Source organism: Zootoca vivipara, chromosome 1 (genome assembly GCF_965207765.1).
Source record: "Zootoca vivipara chromosome 1, rZooViv2.hap1.1, whole genome shotgun sequence".
NCBI classification, from domain to species: Eukaryota; Metazoa; Chordata; class Lepidosauria; order Squamata; family Lacertidae; genus Zootoca; species Zootoca vivipara.
In genome coordinates this window covers 11,256,778-11,280,392 of record NC_142582.1, presented here as the reverse complement: position 1 = coordinate 11,280,392, position 23,615 = coordinate 11,256,778, and the positions used below count along the sequence as shown (strand labels likewise).

The following is a 23,615-nucleotide window of genomic DNA, read 5'->3' as shown; positions in this document are numbered from 1 at the left end:
ATTTCCATGCATGTAGTGATAAAGCAGGATATCAAATCCAAACTCTTCTTCAGTGCGTTAGAGACTTCCTCTGCATGCGAAGACGGGCTCTGGTGGATTGAGAGGACAAGACCAACTAAGGGTCTAACAGTCAAGAAGGCAGTTCCTGCATATGCTGTAGAGCAGGCATAGGCAAATTCAGCCCTCCAGATGCTTTGAGACTACAATTCCCATCATCCCTGACCACTGGTCCTGTTAGCTAGGGATGATGGGAGTTGTAGTCCCAAAACATCTGGAAGGCTGAGTTTGCCTATGCCTGCTGTAGAGGGGCAGGTGGGGTTCATCAATCTGGGAAGGTAGCCCATCTAGGAGAAGGAAAGTTTTGATTCTAAACCTCCGCTGTCTTGTGAGATATCTTCGACAGAAGAAAAGGCTAAGGAGTAGAGTCCCTAAGATGGTTGGATGGCACCTTGTATGCCTCCTTCCAGCAGCTCCTTCAGCCAAGCTGGTGTCAAATGTATTGCTCTGTTTTCTTTTTGACCACATCAGTGAAGTTGAGGGGGGTATTGTTTTCTGGGCAGCCTAGGACCTCCATACACACTGCCTAAGCATGTGACCCATCGAGTCAGTTTGACCCCGGAGCTGCACTCCATTGTCTCTCAAGATAGACAAAATACCAATACCATTATAAGAAATTATTAATGTAACCCATAGGGCAGAAAGACAGTACTTGTTAATAGGTGACAAACTTTCTCACCTTTATCCACTTACATGTATAGAGAAAGTGCAATTATATTGAATGGTTTTAAATACACAGAACATCTGTAAACTTTGGTGCAAAAAAAATCTTTGTTAACACCTGTAGGCAACCTTGCATAGCAATGACTGAATCATCCCTTTCTTGTGGCTTTATGAGAGTAAAATCAATGTAATAATGAAGCAACATACAATACATGCATTTCCTACCTTTCATTAAGTAAAATATTTTGACAGTTCTATAGCTCATCATCGCAAGTGATTGTCTGGATTGTCTAAACACTGAACTAACCATATCTCCATCCTGTTGAAATCCATGGGGCCTGAGCAATTTCAATGGGGTTGTGTCAATTTAATATTTCAAGCTAGATCTTGTTTTCTTAAGATTAAATATGTATTTCTTCAAAACTGTGTATGAAGGGACCTGAATAGAAAGGCTTTTCACAAGCCAGAAAAGGAATTGAAAGATTTGGTGTAACAACCTGATGCAAGGTGCTATTAAAAAGACCTCATATGATATCACATCGTTGTTTGTATCTTCTGCCTTTACCCCCCCCCCCAAAAAAAAGGAAAAGGAAAGGGGGGGAGGCAAGATTTGATTATCTCCGCTGCATCAGCCAAGACAGCAACACCAGCTGTTCTCATTGTGCAGCCTCTTCCTCACGGCCTACATGTTAATAACCTGATCATTCCATTTTCTCCTTCAACTGCCGGCTGCAGCACAGCGAAGAGACAAAAACCCAGGCCCATCTGCAGCAGCTGTAGGCACTGAACTGTGAAGCCACTGGGGATTTATAAACTAATCTGTAACACAACACTGCCTTGTTTTTACAAGTGAGAGGCCACATTTGTGCAGACCCGATCTTTTCTTGCAATAAGCTGCTGGGGGGGGGTATGAAAAGGAGATATCTAATTATTTGCTTGGAATAAATATCTGCATTTGGTATTTTAGTTGGTATGTTGCTAACCATAGAATCAGGTGGTGGCTGATTTTCCACAAATATTCTCTTGCCCACACCCCCAAAACCTGTGTCCCTCTTTAATAATAATTTAAAACAAACAAACAAACAAGAACAAAACTCTCGGCTCTAAAGTGTTTTCTCAGGGGTTCTGCAGTACGAAGGAAATAATTTTTGAAATGTAAAATAAACCATCTGTGGTGGGGGGATAAGCTGCTATTTCTCCATCCATTTTACTGATCAGAGTAAGTCTCCAACTGCACACTTTCATATGTTTAAAGCAGGTATGGTTAAAACTTCCCAAGGGAAACTGTAAGAGAGACTTACAACCTTAAAGAAACTTTTTAAAGGGTAAGTAAAATCTCACACCTGTTCAAAGTCAACGTTCTGAGCATAGCTGCCAAGTTACCCCTTTTTTTAAAGGGATTTTCCCTTATGCTGAATAGGCTTCCTCGCGAGAAAAGGGAAAACTTGGCAGCTATGGTTCTGAGTGATCCAAACCCAAAAACCTACTGATCTGTCAGAGCAGGCAGTTATAGTAAGAGAAGGTTCCGTTTGAAAAGAGACCCGTGACAACTTACTGCTACCATTTTTGCTTGTGATCTTGGAATGTCTCACACAACAGTCAGCTGCATTTGATTGATAAGCACTGCTATAATCTGCACTCATTACAGTCACTTAGCCTGACACTATAGGCCTCATTATGGACTATGTGCTCTCTGCCATTAGTCTTTAGGAAGCATAGTGCTCAATTTGCCAAGCAACTTGCAAGGTCTTGACCGTGGAGCTATTAAGGAGAAAACTAGACTGCAGTGTGACCATGTGTGCAGATATGAGCAAACCAAATTAATTTCTGGCAAGGGAAGCTATCAGGCAAAGATCCCATCCTTAGGACACCTGAGAACGTCTCAATTCCCCAGTGGACGTAAGCTAATGGCATGTTTAGCAGAGCTCAGTTCTGAAGGTGAATCACATTCCTGTTATTTAGGGAAATATTAATCCAGTTTCCCCAGAAACTCTTTGCTTGGCTGATCAGATTAAGGGATCTAGCCTCCTATGGCACACACACCACAGCAGGTCCCAAGAAATCTGTGATACTTCACAGCCTCAGACACCATGTATACCCAGCTGCTACAATAATTAGCTTATGAATGTATCAGCTGGTTCTGCGATTTTTATAAATAATAACTAACCTACAGAGCAGAAAGATTTTCATGAGTCTAATATTAGCAAGAAATTGCTAAGCCTTCCTAACTCAGTAATGTCATTGTGCTAAATGCCCTCTTCATGCTTGCAATTTTATACTACTGGGCCTCCCTCTGATGCCATTTATAAATATTTATTTGGCATCAGCATTGGCAATTCATTTGTGTCAGTTTCTTTCACAACAGCTATTACTTGTTTTCTCTCTGTTTCACAGCCTACTTGTACACTTATCTACAACAAATATTTTAGTCACTGTTGTCCTCGCCCTCCATCTATTTACCCAAACTGTCTTTCACTGATCCATTCAGGACTATATATTTAGCTCTACTGAACAACAATTTTAGGTCTCAATGTGGCTAATATTTGAGAGAACCCTATGCTACCACAAGTCCCATCTAATCAGCATACATAATGCCCAAACAAACAGAAACCACCAGGTAAGAAAGTGTGTGCACTCTGCTGCTGCTGTTGTTTTCTATTTAAATAATCTTAGCATGCCATCCAAGAAAGTTTTGCAGCACCAAGCAAAAAAAAAAGTGTAAATGTCAAATAAAACAGTGACAGATGACAGTATTCTCTATTGAATAGCACCGTTGCTTCGTGCATGTTCGATGAGAACTCATGAATTATTAATAAATAAATCTCCCTTTTCTTTTTTCTTTTTGTTTAAACCCTCAAGTTGTGGGGTTTTTTTTTATTCAGGGAGGTGATAGCAGAGGGAGTCCATGTGTGTTTTATTGAGCATTCCAAGAGAATTGTTTCCATGCAAGAAATGCTGATACAGAACTTCTCTGGAATGGAGGCATTCATGTTGATTTCAGGCTTTTGGCTTATGTTCCTGGTGACATTGTTTTAGGGAAGACAGGTTACTGTATGTAGAATCAGGCTGTTATTAGACATCCCACTCTTAAACATACTTGATCCCTTAGTGGCCCAGTTCCATCACTCAGCATCTCTCCTATGCAAATAAGTCCAGTAAAAAACTTCAAGATTGCTGTAAAGGGTGTGCTCTATTGTCATGTGTCTATCATGTGGGGGCTAATAAACTGGGCTGTATCCTGATTAGACATAAGTGCTGCAGATTGATGGTTCCTGTGTCCAGGAATTAGGTGCACAACCCGTCCTGGGAGAGGTTGCCTCCCCGTGAAGGAACAGGATGGTAGTCTGGGTATACTCCTGGATTCCAACTAGTTACTGGAGTCTCAGGGTAACTAAACTTTTGGCTGCTCAATAAACAAAAGCATTTCAGGCATGATGTACAAGGAACTCCCTAGAGGAAAAGGGAGGTAGATGAAGAAAGAAATGAAGCTCATTCCCATACTTATCATTGATCCTGTTTAGCCAGCTGACCTTTTTACTTTTGTCATATTCATAGCTGCCAAGTTATCCCTTTTTTAAGGGAAATTCCCTTATGCTGAATAGGCTTCCTCGTGAGAAAAGGGAAAACTTGGCAGCTATGGTCATATTTAGTCCAGCAGTAGCGGTCAACCAAAAAAATCTATCAAAACAGCTGTTAAAAGGATTCATACATAAAGAAACTCAACAAAATATTCCATGTGAACAGAACAGGATCAGGTACTCTTGCCTTGTAGGTTTATTCATTATGTATTAGGGCATATCCAAACATTCATTTTCTGTGTCCTGGAAATCACAGTCCCAATATTAGCTTATGCGGATTTCCTGCTTTTTGAATTAAACGCATGGTGCGAAAGCACAATAAGAACAGGTTTCCTTTTGCTTCTCCTTGTGTGGGTACTTCTTTGTGAGAAGTACCATCTTTTCTTCCTTAAGCTTGTTGGGTTGTGATGCGAGGGTACACTGCTATGCCCTGAAGCATCAGCCAAGGAAGGTAAATTTTTGTGGGTGGGTGTAGATGAAACTCAGTGCATTGCTTTCAGCTAAAGTGTAGTGAGCCAGAAGGGTCCTCAATAACACAAAACAGAGGTTGCCAAAGAGCTGGTGGAGGTGACGGCATTGCTCCAAATGCTTCTGAGGACTACAAGTCATGCCTGCTTTGATCCAGTATCCAGGGCTTGGAAAGGTAGTGCAGTGAGCATTGACACAGAACTCCCCACCCAAGTCTTTCCGCTGAACTCAGGAAAGAGGAGCAATAAAAGGTATCTCTTCCTGCATTTGTGGGGGGCATCAAAGAGATAAAACACAAAACTTTGCCAGTGATGCCAAAAAGATTGAGACAAAAAGGACGGGTGGTTCAAGGACCCTGTTCCACACATGCATCCTAAAAGTGCTCTGCTAGGTTGACAGCTTTTTCACACAAGAAACCAAATTTTGACCAAGTGGAGCAGACAGCAGAGGAGGTGTTTGAAAGACATTGATCAGGATGCTCATATGAATCACAAATGCCTCTAGATAAAAATATATATTTCACATATTAATGTAAGTAGCACAAGAGAGATACAGAAATGATTTGAACTTTGTATGTTCAAACACACTGAGACTAGAATTATTGGCAGAAGAAAGCTAGATTTTATTACAGTAACTGCTGTGTTATTTAGAATGCTGAAGGGCATTGATTTTAAGACCACTGACAATGTTCTATCCATGTACTAATGTTCATAATGGAAGCAGGGAATAAGCTGCCCAGGGTAATGTATATTGAAATTATACTTACCACCACTCAAGCACTGACATCTGCATGGAAGAAAGTGTCTTAACCCTAACCATGTCTACTCAAAAGTCACTCCTAATAAATTTAATGGAGCTTACTTCCAGAGAACAACCAAACTCCAACACATGACACTAGTGTCAGAAGGCCTGCACTGGCTTCCTGTCTTCTACCAAGGCAGGTTTAAGGTTCTTGTGCTAGTGTACAGAGCCCTGAATTGCTTGGGCCCAGGATACCTTAACAACCAATTTACCCTGTACACCCCAAATCAATCAGTGAGATTGTCAGGGGAGCAATAATAGTGGTTCCCTATGGGCCAGAAGCACAGCGCATGTCAACAAGGAGTTGTGCTTTCAGTGATACGGGCCCAACTGTATAGAACAGGGGTCGGCAACCTAAGGCCCATAGGCCACAAGCGGCCCATGGGGGTCGTTTAAGCGGCCCACGAGCCACCACCAAACCAAGCCGCCCGCTTGGCGAGTCCCTGCATGGGGACTCGCTTCCGCAGCACTGGAAATCGTGTCTGCCCAGAAGCTGGAAATTGCAGGCGCGCACGCGCGATCCAACCCACAGAGGGATCTTCACTGGAGTAAACTGGCCCAGGTGAGGTAAACCTTGCTGACCCCTGCTATAGAACTCCCTCTCACAGAAAGTTAGGCAACATTCCTACTGAGTTTCAAAGGCCTGGTCAAAACTTTTAGTGCAGGAGGCTTTTACCCCCTGAAAGCTTTTCAGATGTTCTACATTTAAAAATAAAAATGAGATTTTACATTAATGAGATGTTAAATTTAAGAGATTTAATTAATGTTTTAAATTTTGTATATTGTATATTTTATTGTTACAAGGCACTCTGAGACCTATATGGTGAATAGCAGGGTATAATTTTAAAAAGAAATAAGTGGAGTTAGGATTGCAACCTAAGTCAATTAACTGGCCTTGAGCAGCAGCTTGGTTCATTTCATATTCTTATTTTTTTTTAAGGAATTGAATGTATCTGCACTGACATTTTGCAGGGATACCAGCAAATACGTGAGTAGGCAAATGAAGAGATTTTAGTGAAAATGATTCAAAAAAATCCCTACTCAAATATATGTAAAAGGATATTTCCTCACCCACATCTTCAGTGCAGAAAATGTCAGCATCTGTGACAAAAAAGGCAATGTGTGATGTATGTTTTTAAAGAGACTAAAATTATGCTATTAACCACATAAAGATTACTTTCTAATTGTACCCATGCAAAGGTCTTTAAAACAAATGTTCAGTAGTGATTAACTCTCTTCATGTGATTGGGAATCTACAGCAGTAGAAAATGAGTCAGGTTTCTGAACTTGTTCTTTTCTTGATTAAAATAATCTTGATTAAAATAAAGCTCGTTATTATTTAAAATAACCCAGTGAAGAAACCTGAATGGCTAGAAAACTGGCTATAATGGCAAGTTCTGCCATGAAGCTTAATGAAACCTTGACAAGCTGGCTTTGCTCTATTATTCCTATTACCTTTGAACTGCAACATTCTCTACTGTAATGTTTGTGGGAGTTTAATCACCAGTTCCGCCAAACTAATCCTTGAATTCTTTACTTTATCTTCTTGTTCTAGTTAAGGATGTAGATGACAGCCATAGCCATATGATATGAATCATCATGAGAGACTGCCCATTTTAAGTTCTCATCACACTGTGATTTAGTGGATATACTCTTTGAGGGCAAGAGCAGTAACTGACATTGAGAAGGAACTGCCCACCTGATGAGACTCATGTGAATGAGTAGGGTTGCCATACATCTGGAATTTCCCAGACATAGCTGGTATTTGGCCCTCTTAAAAAGCTTCCAGGGGAAAATCGCTGAAATGTCCAGGAAAATCCATATGCATGGCAGTCCATGTCGGAAGTATAGATTTTGGCAAATGTCATTAAAAATAGCTCAAAAACTCTTTCCCCACCCTTCCTTTATTTTTTTGAGATTTTGCGCGTGCGCGCACACACACACACAAGCTCAAAACCGTTGTGTCCAGATTTTCACTTTTTGAAATATGGCAAGTTATGAGAATCCTCTGAAGCTATAGCACAATTTTTGAAAGTCAGCTGTGGCTCCCCCTCCCTGCTTGATCTTCCGTACATGAAATATGCATACAGTGCAGCTAAAATCCAGCTATGTCCTGAATTAGAAAGGAACAAACTATTTGCATGACCCAGGCACATATGGAACACTGTGTGCCAATGGGGATTGACAATAGAAACAAGACAGGAGACCATTGGCTGGGTTAAATTAGGCCACAGATTTGTTGATTACATATGTAAGTCAATGGCAAAAGGCACTGGGTAAGCATCCACCTTCAACCAGACCACCTGCAGGTTGAACCTGGGATGGATTGGCCCTGGCATGAAGGCTGCCCCTGGACATGGGTCAAGTGTGACTTTCCTGCCAGTGCCTCCTCACGGAAGGGGTGCTATGGCCCCCTGTTTGGGCTCCCAGACAGCTCTGCCACTTTAACGGGGTACCCTGGTGTTAAAAGGAAACAACCCAATGCCTTAACCGCCCAAGTTGTGGTGTTTGCTATGAAGCAGGCAAAAATCTGTAGATGTGTCAGTCTGTCTGCAGGAAAAAACTCCCCCCTGGCCCCAAATGCAGCAACTGAGTAATCCATAGCAATGCCCATACACAGTTCAGCTTGCTCACCATCAGGCTGAAGCACACATACAAATATAAAAGGGGCAGGAGGGCAGGTGATCCAGTGATGATCAGATCCATGCAGGACAAGAGGCTGGGCACTGGGCGCCGCACCCCTTCAAAGGAAGGTGACAGTCCCAGTACCTGCCCAGGTCTTGCCCCCTGCCCGGCCCACAGGCACCGCCTGACTGGCCGGGAGAGTGCCTGGCTTCCTGCCAGGAAATACGTGGCCAGAAGGGAAGGCTATGCATCCACCTCCAGCCACGCACTTGGACCCCTCCTTCCCTTGCATCAGCCCCCAATGTGCTCTGCACCCAGCAACATATGGTGGTCACACCCAATCTGATGGTAGACCTTTATTGTTATCCTGTTATAACCCGGAGGGGAAGCAGGCCGTGCATTTCAGTCCTATCTCATGGCCTTCCATATGCACATGTCCCTGCATGTCTGGCAAAAATGAGAAAGAATTGAATACATGTAGAGCTGATCATCAGTGCTTTCATAGAACCCTGTGTGGTGCTGTGAAGCCCAGACAATCAGCTTATTATCTGGGCTTCAAAGTACCATACACCCTGCACAGTTTAATTTCAAAACATGTGGGAAGGAACAAGTCATGTGATATAATGTGATAGACAGTGGGCAGCCATGCCTACAGATGGTGGGGAAGATAGATACCTAGGTAAGGTAAAGGTAAAGGGCGCCTGGAAGATAAAGGACTCCTGGAAGGTTAAGTCCAGTTAAGGCCTCTATGGGGTGCAGCACTCATCTCACTTCAGGCCATGTGGCCAGCATGACTAAACTGCTTCTGGTGCAATGGGACACCATGCCAGAGCACACGGAAACGCCATTTACCTTCCCATCTCAGTGGTACCTATTTATCTGCTCAGACTGGTATGCTTTCAAACTGCTATGTTCTTATGTACTTATGAGTTCTGGCTCTCAGTAGGAATTTATTTAGAGGCTTACTAGGTACTTTTAGGCATGCTTCTGCATTAAGTTGGATCTTATCAATTTTCCAGAGATTAATATTTCTCTCACCCATATACCTGTATGGTTGTTACAAACTTTATATTAACAGATGGATGCTGATGATGACCCTATAAGAAAGTGGAAGTGCCACTGGTTCTCAAACTCTGTCTTAGCCTCCCCAGAACTCAAGTTGTACAATGGCACCATGGCAACCAGCTATGGTTTGAAAATGTTCATGAAAATGTACATGATATGCAAATTATACTAAACAGCAACTTCAAACTCATAGTATATTTTTTGATGTGGTTACCAGGGCTGAACAAATTTCCTATACCTACTGTAAACAGAAAGTCCAAGTACCTTCAATATAACTGTTAATATTAAGGCATCACAGAGTAATCAGTGCTACCCACTAGACCTGTGAAACAAAAGGAGCACATGCTCAAAAATGCTTATGCATGAAGTATTACTGGGCACAGCCACAGCAAATGTCACTTTCACACATTTTAAACCCTTCCTGCTTTTTTTTTTAAGAAAACCTCTCTGGAGTTTCTATATGAGCTCACAGCAAGAACATTTAATGCATTCTAGCTCTAGAGAGAGTAGATGGTGGCCGGCTCCTTTGGAATTTCTACATTCAAATTGGCACAGACGGAAGCTAGTGAGCCACCCAAATTATTTTGGGTGGCTCACAGTCTTTCTATTTCAAGACTCTTCTGTGTAAAATGACAGGAAGCTTGCAGGCATTTTGGAGCCAAACCTCAGAAAGAGCCTGGTAATTCGGTTTGTACTAAAAGGGTCCTGATTAAGGACTATCCAGCCTTGGCCGCAGTGCACACACATCTTTGGTATTTGTATGCAGGCAAGGACGAAGGGCACGTTTGCAAAATCAATTGTGTGCAGTTTTTATATTTACTGCACTTTTACCACATATGTCATTTATTACACAGTGGAAAACCGTTAAATGCACAGTAGTTGTGCCAAGTGGCATTATGCTTTTAACAGCTTTATTCGTTTAACAGCTCCAGTCTCATTATATTTTGCCATGTGGTACATGAGATTTTTATTCATTTAACAGTGTAGGGCTCCATGGCATTTTCCTTTTATGTATTTCATATTGTGCCTGGGCTCTTGCCTTTTCTGTGAGCATTAGCCCACAGGCTCCACTGAAAACAAGTGGTGCAACAGGAGACATGATGATTTAGAAGAGGAGGAAGAAAATGAACATGAGAAAGATTTGGATCCTCCTCATATACAAATCCATGTAACACATTAGAATAAATTCAATATTTCTATGAATGATGGTAACAGAATTACTCTCAACATTTCATAATGGTTTCATTTCATATTTTTTTACACTACAAGGAATACAGTGATCAATCAATCTGTGGGTTTCTGTTGGCTTCCCATAAGACAATTGTAAGGAATCAAACAATTTTTAAGGAATCAAATCTGTTAAATGTGTACAACACTATAATTTCAGGGGTTCTTGATTTGCTGCACCAGGTGGAGGGCAGGGAAGCAGTTTATGGTGCCGTTTCTGTTTTTTACTTTTCAGTTAAAGGAAGAAAATTTGATTTGTCTTTGCTATCCATTCACTTTAAAGAGGCAGAAAGAAATTATTTAGGAGCAAAAAGACAAAGTGCAATGGATTCTCCAGGGATCATTAATGTTGTTACTACTGCTGCAACAGATATACTTTAATGATAGGGGGAGGGATGGGTCCAATTTCAACGTTGAACCTTTCTCCGCTCTTTCAAAAAGAACCCTCTACTCACCTGACTTTTATTGGCAGCCACTTTGGCAAACAGAGCCTGAGACACCTTGGCCCTTTTCATCTCCTGTTGGATCTCGTCATAAATGGCAGCTGTGATGTTGATGTTGGCTCCGTCCACCTTAATGGGGAGGTCTGTTGTCGGAGTCGAGGTTTTGGCCTACCGAGAGACCATGAAAATAATAATTAAAAAAGTGCTGCTTTCAGCCCAGCCATCTGTGCAGAAATTATCAAAGGATTTCAGTCAGCTGATGCCAAACTGCATTAGCTACAGAGGGACACTTCCTGTCCATTATTCTAATCAGGTTAATTGTGATTGGAAATAATTGCAGTGCATTCCTATAGGACGTTCACAGTCCTCTCTCCTTCTCCCTCCCTTCCCCCCTCTCTTCACACACAGAGCTCTCTCTCTCGCACTCAACACACACAGAAGCACATATACCGAAAAACTGAAAGGTTACAAAGCAGAAGAATTAAATCCCAAACAGTCACTTGATGGGGCTAGCCAGAAAATACAATATAATACATACATGGGTATTTGGACTTTTGCTTTTTCTCCCCATAAAACTGCATACCTTGGAGGAAGAGCCAATTCTTCCAGAAAAAATGAGTAAATGCATAGAGGTCTCTAAATAATAAATTATTACTCAATTTAATGCACTCCCTCAAGTCTCTCTCATCCTTTATTAAAGCTATATGTATGTCATATGAGTATGTATGGTTTCCCATCATTATGCTGCCCAGATAGTCACCTAATTTCACCTAGGAAATCAGTGAGAATGAACAAAAATTCATAACACCAAGCTTCACAGTATGTGTGGTGTGCTGCCCTTGGTCTCCTAAACTCATATTGCAGTTCTGCATATTCCAGTGCACTCCTTTTAATTGAATGACTTCCAATCAACTTCTGTGACAAATGAAGGACAATAAACAGAGAATATTGGCACTTCCACTTACTAAGCCATCAGAGAGAGAACTACCGGTAGAGGTTAGGAATGGAGGGGGAAAGGTCATTACCCCAAAACCAGAAACCAGCTGAAAACTTGTTCAGACTGGCTGATAGTTTCAACAGTACAAGTACATCACTGAAACTGCCCAGTAACCTATGTATCTAGTAATGATTCTATTGCACAGGCTATTCTATCTAACAGCAGTTATCACACAGCAGCAATCTAGGGCACTGATCTAGCAAGCTTTTTATGGAACTGAAACATTAAATTAAGCTAACGTGTATATAGAAAAAGACTGTGATGTCATTTCTCCCAGGCTGGCACCTTAAAACAGCCTGGGTATGTTTAACCCAGAGGTGCTCCCCTCAGCCCACATGTAGTACACAGCCAGATTTTATCCAGTCCTCTGGGTCTTCGTCTACCTTTCAGCTGCAGTTCCTTCCTCTGCAAAGCAGAGGGGAAAGGTCTCAACAGAGGTAGACCTATATTGCCTACAAAAATGCAAGATGTGTTCCTTCAATTTGGAGTTGCGTGCAATTTTGGAAGTATAATTGTAATCCCACCATCAGCAGTAAAGTGGGTGGGTATACAGATCAAATCTTCTTTGTTGTGACACTAAGATTAACTCCTGAAAGATGCCTGCCTGGTTTCCATTCTCTGCTCAGTTTTCAACAGACAATACAAATATGTTTTATTTATTTCTCTTTCTGGCATAGAGACTGCGACCCAGTTTTCCACATGCCCTGAATGAGTTCCCAGAGTGAATACTGCAGCTACCCAGGGCTACGCCATGGTTTGGTTTGGTTTGGCATTACATTACATGAGCTGTAAACCTAGTCTTCTTCATATGTTGCATGTGGTTTGTCTGGGGAACAGATTCAGCTGCAACATGATAGCAAACATGGCTTAGTGCTGGTCAGGATATCAGCAACAGGACTGGGCAAAGAGCACAGTAGCCATGATCTTCACTCTGAGAGAATCTGTACATTAGTTTGTGTGTGCTAAGCCATGGTTTAGCTTAGTGTTTAAAAAAATTCTGGCACAGTATGCAAACAAGAGTTTGCTGGGGCTGCTACTTAACTTTCTTGTTTCTTTATGAGTTTTGATTTGTATTTTTATAATTGTTAATTTTTAAATGCTCTTTTCATGAAGTTTTGTTGCCATTTTTTCAAACAGAAAAATGACAGAACTAAATAAATGTGTAGAATATAGGAATTAACTAAATAAATCTACCACAGAATAAATAAAGCAGCATTCAAATCTTTTCATGTTCAATACCCCTGGACTCTTTTACTGGATTAGTTTGGCCACGTAATATTAAGGACACATCTCAAAATAATAGTTTATCAATGTAAAGCTACAAACTAAGGATAACAACTAAAACAACAGGGAATACAATGGGAGTATTTATTGTATTTTTTGATACATTCTCAGATTACCCACCACACTGCAAAATCATATCACAGATTGGTATCTATGGAAACAGCATTTTGTATATAGGATTAACTTTGGCACAGAACAAATTTGTCTTTAATTTGTAATACATTTTCTCTTGTCTACCCATTTTGGCTGTTTTTGAAGGCAGTCTCCTAGCATCAATATGTCCCTTCTAAGTGACAAGTCTTGGGTAGAAATCACATATGCATTTTATAGCACTTTATAATTTAGGAATTTCCCCCTATTTCAGTTAAGGCATACTACTAGTGCTGACAAATTACATTTTTCCTGGGTGAGCTATCTTCTATATAGAGTACACTCCTCCAGATAAAGCAGGAGGAGCTCCTTCACTTGGCTACCTTGGATGCAATCTACTCTTTACTTGCACATGAACATTCTCAGATGTTAAGATTAACTTCTGAGACCCTTCAAGGGTGCCCTCTTTTTCAGTGTTAAGGTGAAAGAGCTAATACAGGTGTGGCACCCTTTCTGTGGCATGGTCTGCCAAGGAGGGCAGCCTGGGAACTAATCCTAGGGCATTCTAGCAACAAGCAAATGTTTTTTGTTTATTGTTTATTGCCACAGGCCTTTCACAATTACAATTACATACACACACAACTGATTGTTTTAAAAAAGAATCACTCTGCTTTTTTAGCAATTATACTGGTTTGTATACACACACGCACACACACGCACACACACGCACAAAAACACACAAACACACACATATATAATAATTTTTATAAGTTTTCAATTACAATCCAATAATAGCCTCATTATAACAATATCAATTGAAGGGTCTCAGAAGTTAGGCTTCCGGTTTCACACTGCCTTAATGGAGGCAGCACCCACAACAGCGGGAGATCGTTGGCGAAGGAAAAACGATGATGATTGAGGGTAATTATCCTTGCAAATTCCCCCCAGGGACAGGGGCGAATGGGCTTCACTCACAGTTTGTCTTAGTACCTGGCTCTCACTCCGGCATAGATTGTGGGAGGCAGGGAGGCACTGAGAACATATATAATCTTTTAATTGTAAACCATCCTGAAAGTTGTGAAACTTGTTCTTGTTAGATACTATAAGGATCTCAAGGCATCAGTGAATTGAGGAGGGGGGGTGATTTTTCTCTGGCAGAGGGACTGTTGGAAACAAAATGCTTCCACTCTTGCTGTGAAGCCAGCAGAGAGAGAGGTCACAATGTAGCATGGAGATTAGGCCAACGAGGCCACAGGAAAAGGTCTGATCCCTTCAACAAGCATATTGATGGAATCTATTTCCCTGATGCAGATAACATTCACTGGAACCTGGGCCAGTCCCTCTCAGCCACCCTCTGCTTTGCACCAGATTCTGGGGTGCCTAGACTTGCGGACCACTTTGGGCTCTAGCATGCACCGGTGCCGCCCAAAGTTAAGTGCCACCAGGGGTGCCCCCCCCCACTCCAGCTACACTACTGCATTAAGACCTACTGGTAGTTGTTCGACCTCAGCTCTGGTGATGATCTCAGCACATTGTCAGGTTCATGTAAGTGTACACAGTCCTTTAGGAACCCTGGACGCAAACCATTTAGGGTATTAAAGCACCTTCACTTTGAATTATGCCCAGGAAACAGCTAAAGCCCAGTGAAAGCTCTCAAAAGCTATGGCAAATCACAGCAAACAGTTGTTGTGTTCTGGATGAGCTGTATTTTCTAAATGCATTTTGCTACCAACTGGTTGCAATCACCTCAACAAATCCTTCATTATATCTCAAAAAAGGGCCTCTGCTGGCTGCTTAAATCCTGGCTTGTCATTAGTTAGAAGAAGAACTGGATGACATTCCAATCAGTATGGCAATCATGGAGTAAAATCATAGACACTTAATGGAAAAGCTATGATGCTCACAGGCTACAGCACAGTTCAGAGGATGCAGTGACTGCCTAGTTCTCCTTCAGGCATACAGGGGGGAAGTGTATGAGGAGCATTTTCTATCACTGAAGAGACTGGAGTTACCCTCATTTCCATGGGCCTCCACATGCACTTCAGTGTTGTCATGCTTTCAATCACAGTTGATGTGCACAACCTGCCCCGTATTTGAATTCTTTCATGTAGTTCATTGAATGCTCATTCTTTATATTTGCAGCATTAAATACTAACTAGTTTCGTCTACAAAGTATTGCCAGAAGATAACACGATCCTGTTAGCTCAACTCCAAACCCTAAAAAATCAAGGTTCCAAGAAGCACTCAAGTGCACTGAATACCAGATGGGAAAATCCTAACAGGTCATCTCAAATGATGCCTGCCCGTCTGTTTCTGGATAACGGGACAATTGTGAAAGCAATTAGAATAGGGTTGCACCTTACCTGGGGGGTTCTGGAGGAACTTGGACTGCTGGCAGCTGAAGACACCATGCTCACATTGGGGTTCATACTCCTCTCTCTCTCATCCTGATATATACGATCTCGTTCTGTCTCAGGCAGGTTGAGGAAATTCTGCATTGCCCTCAGATTTACCAGGAGGGACTGGGAAGCTGTTCTAGGGTCTTCTTCTTTACGCAGAATCTCTGATAGCAATCCCTGGTTCAAAAAATTAAAAAAAGGCCAAGTCTTTTTAAAAATGTGTTTATTGTAACCAGCCAGGTTGCAATACTGAGACCCTTCATGAGATGTTAGAAGTACAGGGAATGTTTTGTAGAAATAAACCTTGTTTTCTTGGGACTGTGGTTTATTTAGGAGCATTTCTGTTCAGATTCTATCATATAGTTAAGATCAACCTGAACAAAGAGGTGCCAAAGAGGCAGGTGGGTCAATGTAAAACTACCATTATAGCCAGGTGTCTCCTGCAACTATTTTAAGAACTATTAGTGCTCTCACTCTTACTGCTTCAGGCTGGAAACACTTGGCAGCCCTGTTCATCTTCAGGAATCTGCCAAGTTTGGTAAATTTAGTTCAGACATTTAAACAGCACAGGAGACTTATGAAGAAAAATGTTTGGCAGAGTTTGGATGTTACAGTTCATTCACTGCAAACCTGTCAATTCTTTCTAATGGGAGAAAATGCTGCAAATATGAGAAATTCTCAAGATACTTCATCTTAGAAATTAATAATTTGAAAATTGCTTGCTGCCTCATTTAGAAAGCCAAGATATGGCAATGTCCATATTCATCAAATACATCAAGCTTTTTTTTTACATGAAAGAAGCCAGAGGTTCAGTTATTCGTATAGCATGTAGTTAGGCCCGCAGAAAGCTAACAAGGGCATAGAACATAAGATGGTCCTAAGCAGTTGTCAGGGACTGGGCAGAGGAGAAATGGTGGAGACCCCCTCCCCATCCTGACCCTTCCAGGCAAGAGGAAGAAGAATATAGTACAGTGGTACCTTGGGTTACAAACACATTGGGTTACAAACACTTCAGGTTACAGACTCCGCTAACCCGGAAGTAGTACCTTGCGTTAAGAACTTTGCCCCAGGATGAGAACAGAAATTGTGCACCAGTGGTGCGGTGGCAGCGGGAGGCCCCATTAGCTAAAGTGGTACCTCCGGTTAAGAACGGTTTCAGGTTAAGAATGGAACCTACGGAATAAATTAAGTTCGTAACCAGAGGTACCACTGTATAGATTTACAATAGGGGTTTGAGGGAGGTAACATCTCAGAGGCAGATGAGAGGAAAAGTTGGGAAAATCATGGGAGAGCCAGAAACACCCAGCTGACACATTGTCAATAGAAAGTACTCCAGACCCTCCATCTCCCAAACCTGGCAAGCCCTCAAAGTAGGAGAGCAAAGAGCTCAAAGACAGAGGGCACGTAGCAGCACCCATAGAGGAGACAATGAGAATGACGAATAAGGAAATGGGAGAGACAGGGGGGTGGGTATTCACTCGGGACCATGCCATTATCCAAGAGGCTGTATTCTATAGCCTCTCTCTGTAAAGATTGAAATAAAAAGGACGGTAAGAAACTGTTCCTTGTCTTTATACTTTCCTGGGCAACCAGCCGGGAGCGGCGGACAGCATCCTGACAATAATTGGGATATAATACTGATCACTAAGTAATTTCAAATATTGCTTTGAAACAATACGCCGCCATACGCTTTATGTCTTTGCATAGGAGAACAGATGATTACCAGCTTACTACAAAATTATGAAAAGTTTCTTCCTAGAAAGTCACAATATACCTAGTTAAAAACTACAGTAGCTTTACAAATAATTGATCAGACAAGAGACACCCAATCACTGCTTTCCTAATGTTCCTCATCCTCCCTTCCATGGGCAATCTACTCCCATCCTCAACACCTTCCCTTTTCTTCTAGTAATATTTTCAACAATGACTGCTTATGTTCCATTTTTTGTATTTTAAAGCCAATAGGGAAAGAGAAAGTATATCTGCAGCCTCTTCTTTACTATGCTTTTCTATGTTTCTCAAGCTAGGTCAGCATCATACAGAGTTAAGGCGCATGATACCCCCACCCATCCTTTCTGGACTTAGAGGGCTAAGTAGCCCACAGCATTTTGGAGGCCAGGACACAGGTATGAAGCCCAGCAGAAGAGTAGTATCCTAGTTAACCATCCTGGTGATGAGTCAGAACAGAAATCCCAGAGCATTCAGAAATCCCTCAATTTTTATTAGTCTCGGTCACTTTGTTTCGTACTTAAGAAAATGGCAAATAAATTTTAACTTAATTATTTATTAGCACATTGGTTTGCTTACGGAGCAATCCAAACCTCCAAATTTTGGTGTATACATGTGTCATAGGATGAACAGTGAGTCCCGCTCCATTGGCTATGCCAGTGGAGAGGAGCTGTTGATGGAGGAAGGTTCTGTGGCTGTAGAGGCTTGTCATACACTTCAATCAAGTGGGAGGTACTTCCAGAGCTAGCCAGCATAAGCACCTGAAATGGGGTGTTTGGAGGAAAGGTCAGGGCTGCTGGCCTATGTTCCCTAAAGGATCCAGTGGAACCAGAAGAAGCATTTCCCCATTATTATTATTATTATTATTATTATTATTATTATTATTATTATTATTTTCAACTCTTTCCCATGTTACATTTTCAAGAGTAAGAGAGATATGCAGAAGAACCCCAAATGATTCAGACTAGGATGTAGTTGAATGTGACTACAGTATTTTTTTCATGCAAAATTAATGTCATAAAAATGAAATCTATTTCATTGCAAGGTTGAAAATAGATTGTACTGACAGACTATGCTGATAACCCATGGCAAATAGATAATGAAGTCAGTAAAACAAAATATCATGAGAGCACTTATCATTTATGTTCATATAGTTCTGAAATGGTATATACAAATACTAACCAACAATCGGGATTACAAAAAAAAGAATAAAGTGATGCTAAATAATCTGTTCAGCTTTTTCTCACCTGCAACAAATTAGGCTTTCAATATGCAAAGCATCTTCCTTCAAGAAAAACAAACGATCATGATTTCATTTAATTGTAATTTAATGAGGCATAATTTATTTTTAAAGTGATATACACCAGGTGTGTGGTAAGGGAACTGGCCCAGCCAGACAAACTGTAGTGATGCTATTTTAGAGAAATGCCTGAAGATAGCTGGAGATTGTTTTCATTTCTGCAAAGCATGTTTCTGCTACAGAGGACAAGCAGGAGGAGAAAACCCACAACATTTGTAATTTGCTATAAAATTCCATTGGCTAAATTAGCTCATACCAACAGAGCATTTCCTTAAAAAGGGGGGGGGGCACAAATTATACAGTAATAGCCATGCAACTCTAGAGCTCCAATTATGCATGCAGTTATGCAAGTTTAAGATCATCAGACATAAAAAACTGGGCAAAGGATCACTGCCCCAAATTCTACTGTATAGACCAGGGGTCTGCAACCTGCGGCTCCGGAGCCGCATGTGGCTCTTTTACACCTTTGCTGCGGCTCCGGAGCGAATACGAGGGGAGGAGGCGTCCAAGCCATGCGCCGCCTGAGCCATGCGGGGGCGCCCACCACGGCCGCCAGACACTCGTGCGGTGCCCACCGCCGCCGGAGCACACAGCTCCGGCGGCACGCTGTGCGCCCCGCACGGCGCCCGCCGGAGTCCACAACTCTGCTGTGCGCGTGCGCTGTGCAAAAAGGACGCAAGGTGACGTTAGCAGCCCGGGGAGCGTGGTCGGCCCCATCCCTGCATCAGCCCCTCCCCACCGCATTTCTGCAGCCAATAGGCTCACTGGGGGGGCGGGGCGGAGTTATTTATTTTTTAAAACGGGCACGCTTCTTCCCGCCCAGCAGCAGAAAAGGCTTGCAGGCTCGGAGCGCGTGTTTGCTGCTGCTGCTCCTGCCTGCGGCCTGCCTGTGGCCTCCTGCCGGCCTGGTCAGGAGATTGAGGTAGATGTATTAATGGGTTGATTCAATATGAGGAAATTTTATAAGTTCACTTGATGGGAGCAACACACATGAAACCATACAGGTGTCCTAATAAGGGAGTCAGAGTTTTGCCCATTCCCAGTAATCAAGGCAGCCCGAACTCAAAGTTATTTTTATAATGACGAGGATGACATTGGGCCCTCATTATTAATTATTATTTACATCAGGCACTGATTATGATTTATGGTACACTGGGGCCCTGATTAATTTTCTATGGCATTTTGGGGCATTGATTATTGGGCATAGCAAATTTTGCTATGGGGCCCTCTGATTTCTAATTATGTCCCTGTTTTGCGGCTCCCAGTTTATTTTTTTTCTTCGGAAACGGGTCCAAGTGGCTCTTTTTGTCTTAAAGGTTGCAGACCCCTGGTATAGACCTAAACCTGTAACCATATTTTTCCCCTCAAATATTTATCTGGTCTCAGGGAGACAACTCATAAAATGGCTATCTGGACAGGAACTGCCTTCCAACCTCAACATGACTGTTTTTTTTAAAAGTGTTTTAAAAATGAGGGTGAGGGAATTTAAAAAAAGAGTGTGCTACATATAGGATTTGCTTATAAACAAAGCTGTGCAGTCAACATTAGGTGTCACAACAGCTTGTTACATTTGAAACCTGTACCAATTGCTGCGCTTTCTTCAAAAATTATACATGCCATCAATAAAGAACTTTTAAAAAACAGTAGAGAGAAAACAGCTGTAATTCAAATATATTTTAAACCAGGCATCCCCAAACTGCGGCCCTCCAGATGTTTTGGCCTACAACTCCCATGATACCTAGTTAACAGGACCAGTGGTCGGGGAAGATGGGAATTGTAGTCCAAAACATCTGGAGGGCCGAAGTTTGGGGATGCCTGTTTTAAACTATTATTATAGTCTATAATTTAAGCGTATTTTTTAAATCTGGAATTCTAAACTTTTACAATGAGTCTTCAAAATGCCAGGTATTTGGGGTTTTACATTTTACAATATGTAACATATTCACAACAAACAATTTACCGGTAGTTGCTCCTGCTAACAAAACCTCAAAATAATCATTAATGGTTCAATTGTGAGGTTCAATCTGTAACAACCAAAAGTGGTAATAAGTTTATATTATCACTTTCAGTTGTTACACAGAATGTTCTCACAATCGAACCATTAATGGCATAAATTTACACATTACAGCAGAATTGTGGGAGCTGATTTTCCATGGGTTCATCCCACATCACTGTTGTAGCAGCTGCTCACAACCACATAGAGACCAACATTTTCAAGAAGGGAATGTGAAGAACTGAGGCAAATAGCTGTGACAGGAGATAACGATTTAAGTCTTACTGACAAATTAAAAATGAACAAATCATGAGATCCAATTGGTAACCTCTCAACAGTTCTTGAAGCACTTCGAACTTGAAATTGCTGGCCTTTGGAATAAAAATATGCAACTTGTCCCTAAAATCAGTCTGTACCTGAAGATTGAAAAGCAGCCAATATGCCATAAATTTTTAAAGGGATCGAGAAGGGAGACAGAAAACTGTCTGTTCCAGGGAAATTGGTGGAAAGTAACAACAATAAAATTGTCATGCATACAAAAGGATAAGGCTTGCTGAAAAAGAATCAACACGGCTTCTGCAGGAGTAAGTACTGTCTCACTAATTGTTTAGTGTTCTTTGACAGTGTCATGTGGATTGATCTGGTAGACATTGTATACTGGACCTTTCAAAAAGCTTATGACACAGACCCTCACCAAAAACGCAGGAGCGAACTTAGAAGTCATGGGAACTTAGAAGTCCCCTTATAGATTGGTAGCTGGTTAAAAGACAAGAAGAGAGTAGGAATAAACTGACAGCTCTTGCAACTGGGTGATGTAATCAGTGGGGTTTCAAACGAATCTGATTTAGAACGAGTAATTTTCAAGTTGCTCATAAATTATCTAGAGTGGGGGGCAAGCGACAAGGTGGCCAAGTTTACTGATGACACCAAATAATTTAGGATGCTGGCCTTTGACCACTACTTTCATGGTGTTGCTGTAACATGTGAAGAGCTAACTGCAGTCCCCCAGTACTGTCCCAGGGCTAATATCAAAATAGGGATAAGAACTTCAATTACATTCAAAAATAAGACATTCCTAGTCTTGTGAACAGGAAATGCAAAGATGATTTACTGAAAAATCATTTAGAATCAAATAAAGAAACACCATTTGAAATTTCAGTGTGCATGGAGGGGGGGATTCGGTAAGATCATTTCTCTTATTTTCCATTTTGATTTCTATGTTTTCAGGTCTGTTTGGATATGCGACAAAAATGCTGGGTTTCAGCTATTTCAATACATTCAACACAATTAAGATGTTGCTAGCATTAACTAAGGGACGCGGGTGGCACTGTGGGTTAAAACCACAGAGCCTATGGCTTGCCGATCAGAAGGTCGGTGGTTTGAATCCCCGCAACGGGGGTGAGTTCCCGTTGCTCAATCCCTGCTCCTGCCAACCTAGCAGTTCGAAAGCATGAAGTGCAAGTAGATAAATAGGTACCGCTCCAGCGGGAAGGTAAATGGCGTTTCTGTGCACTGCTCTGGTTCGCCAGAAGCGGCTTAGTCATGCTGGCCACATGTACACTGGCTCCCTTGGCCAGTAAAGCGAGATGAGCGCCCCAACCCCAGAGTCGTCCGTGACTGGACCTAATGGTCAGGGGTCCCTTTTAGCATTTAGCTATAGAAAGCACTCGTGTCTAGCTCATTGCCATTTTCACAACACCCATATTTAAAGGACTAGTCTCTGATCTTATATAATAAAATAGATAATTCTGTAACTGTTATGGAGTTACTATTATGACCATTATGTCTCACAACATGTCCTCATTTTCAATACTGGTATTACTTTAAACTTTAATTCATTATCACATATTGGTTTGAGTCTGAATCTTAAAACTAATTTAACTAATGCTTAACGTATATATATCTCAGGAGATCTCTTCTTAGCCTTGGAACGGCAGCATTCAGGCTGATTTGAATAAAATGTATACAGTGTGCAATGATGGGAATTCAATTTTTATTATTAAAAATGAAATGTTTTACTCCTCAAAGAAAATGCTGCTATTGCATTAGCTTAATAAAGTCTCTTTTTATTACAGTATCTCTTTTTAGGAAGGGCAGTGTGTGCTTGTGGAACTCAGGGGAATTGTGAGGAAAGAGCAAAATAAACCACATGCAACTGCTAAGTATTGTATTTAATAAAGTAGGCCATTTTGAACAATGTCACAAAGGAAGCAACATATTTTGATATCCAAATTTCTTGCAACACATTTGCTTTCAAGAACCAGAATACATTTATGAGCTGGGGGAAAAGCAGAAGGCCGTGTTCAGAAGGCCTAACTGTCCAGGGGTCCTTTACCCGTTACCTTTTACCTTTACTACTTGTAGTCTTTTAATTCTAACAACTTAAAAGGCTGCTATCCTATCTCCAATTTCCTGAGAATAAGTCCTATTGAATTCATACACCCTTTCCATCCACCCTTGTGCCACAAAGAACTCAGCATGAAAAAAGTTTCAGGCAGTCAGAAAATTGCGCAAAATTAGCTACAGAAAATGGCTTTTGTAAGAGACATATTGTACAATAACTATAGTGTATATTTCATTTTATTTTATTTTTAAAAGTACTAGAGGTGTAAAGCAGCTACAAACTGGGTTTATATCTGTCACTTTAGGAAGCAGTCCAATCTGTTCCGAGCCACTCTGTAGTCTGTTTGATTCAATTCATGTTTTGAGTCTGAAGCAGCTTTGTTAAAAACAAAGCTCTGTTTCCTAACAATCACTGTTACAGGGAATAAAAATAATGGTTGTAAATTTAGAAATGGGTGGACTTTGCAGGCATGGCAGTCCCTCCAAATTGGATTAAGCCCACCAAATTACAGGCAAATACAGCCAGAGGGTAGTGGACCTGACACCTTTCACAA

At 41.4% G+C, this 23,615-nt stretch overlaps 1 protein-coding gene across 2 annotated transcripts in view; it reads right to left on the bottom strand.

The window, feature by feature from the left end:
• Positions 1-23,615, bottom strand: part of SATB2 (SATB homeobox 2) — a 114,656-nt gene that overhangs the window by 21,941 nt on the left and 69,100 nt on the right. The window contains exons 8-9 of one of the 2 annotated variants that reach the window (XM_035136780.3): positions 15,662-15,874; positions 10,940-11,095 (exon numbers count right to left, since the gene is read on the bottom strand). In XM_035136780.3, coding sequence (XP_034992671.1) covers positions 10,940-11,095; positions 15,662-15,874 — 369 coding nt within the window. The remainder of the gene's footprint in view (positions 1-10,939; positions 11,096-15,661; positions 15,875-23,615) is intronic. The other variant, XM_088676668.1, reaches the window with a different exon arrangement.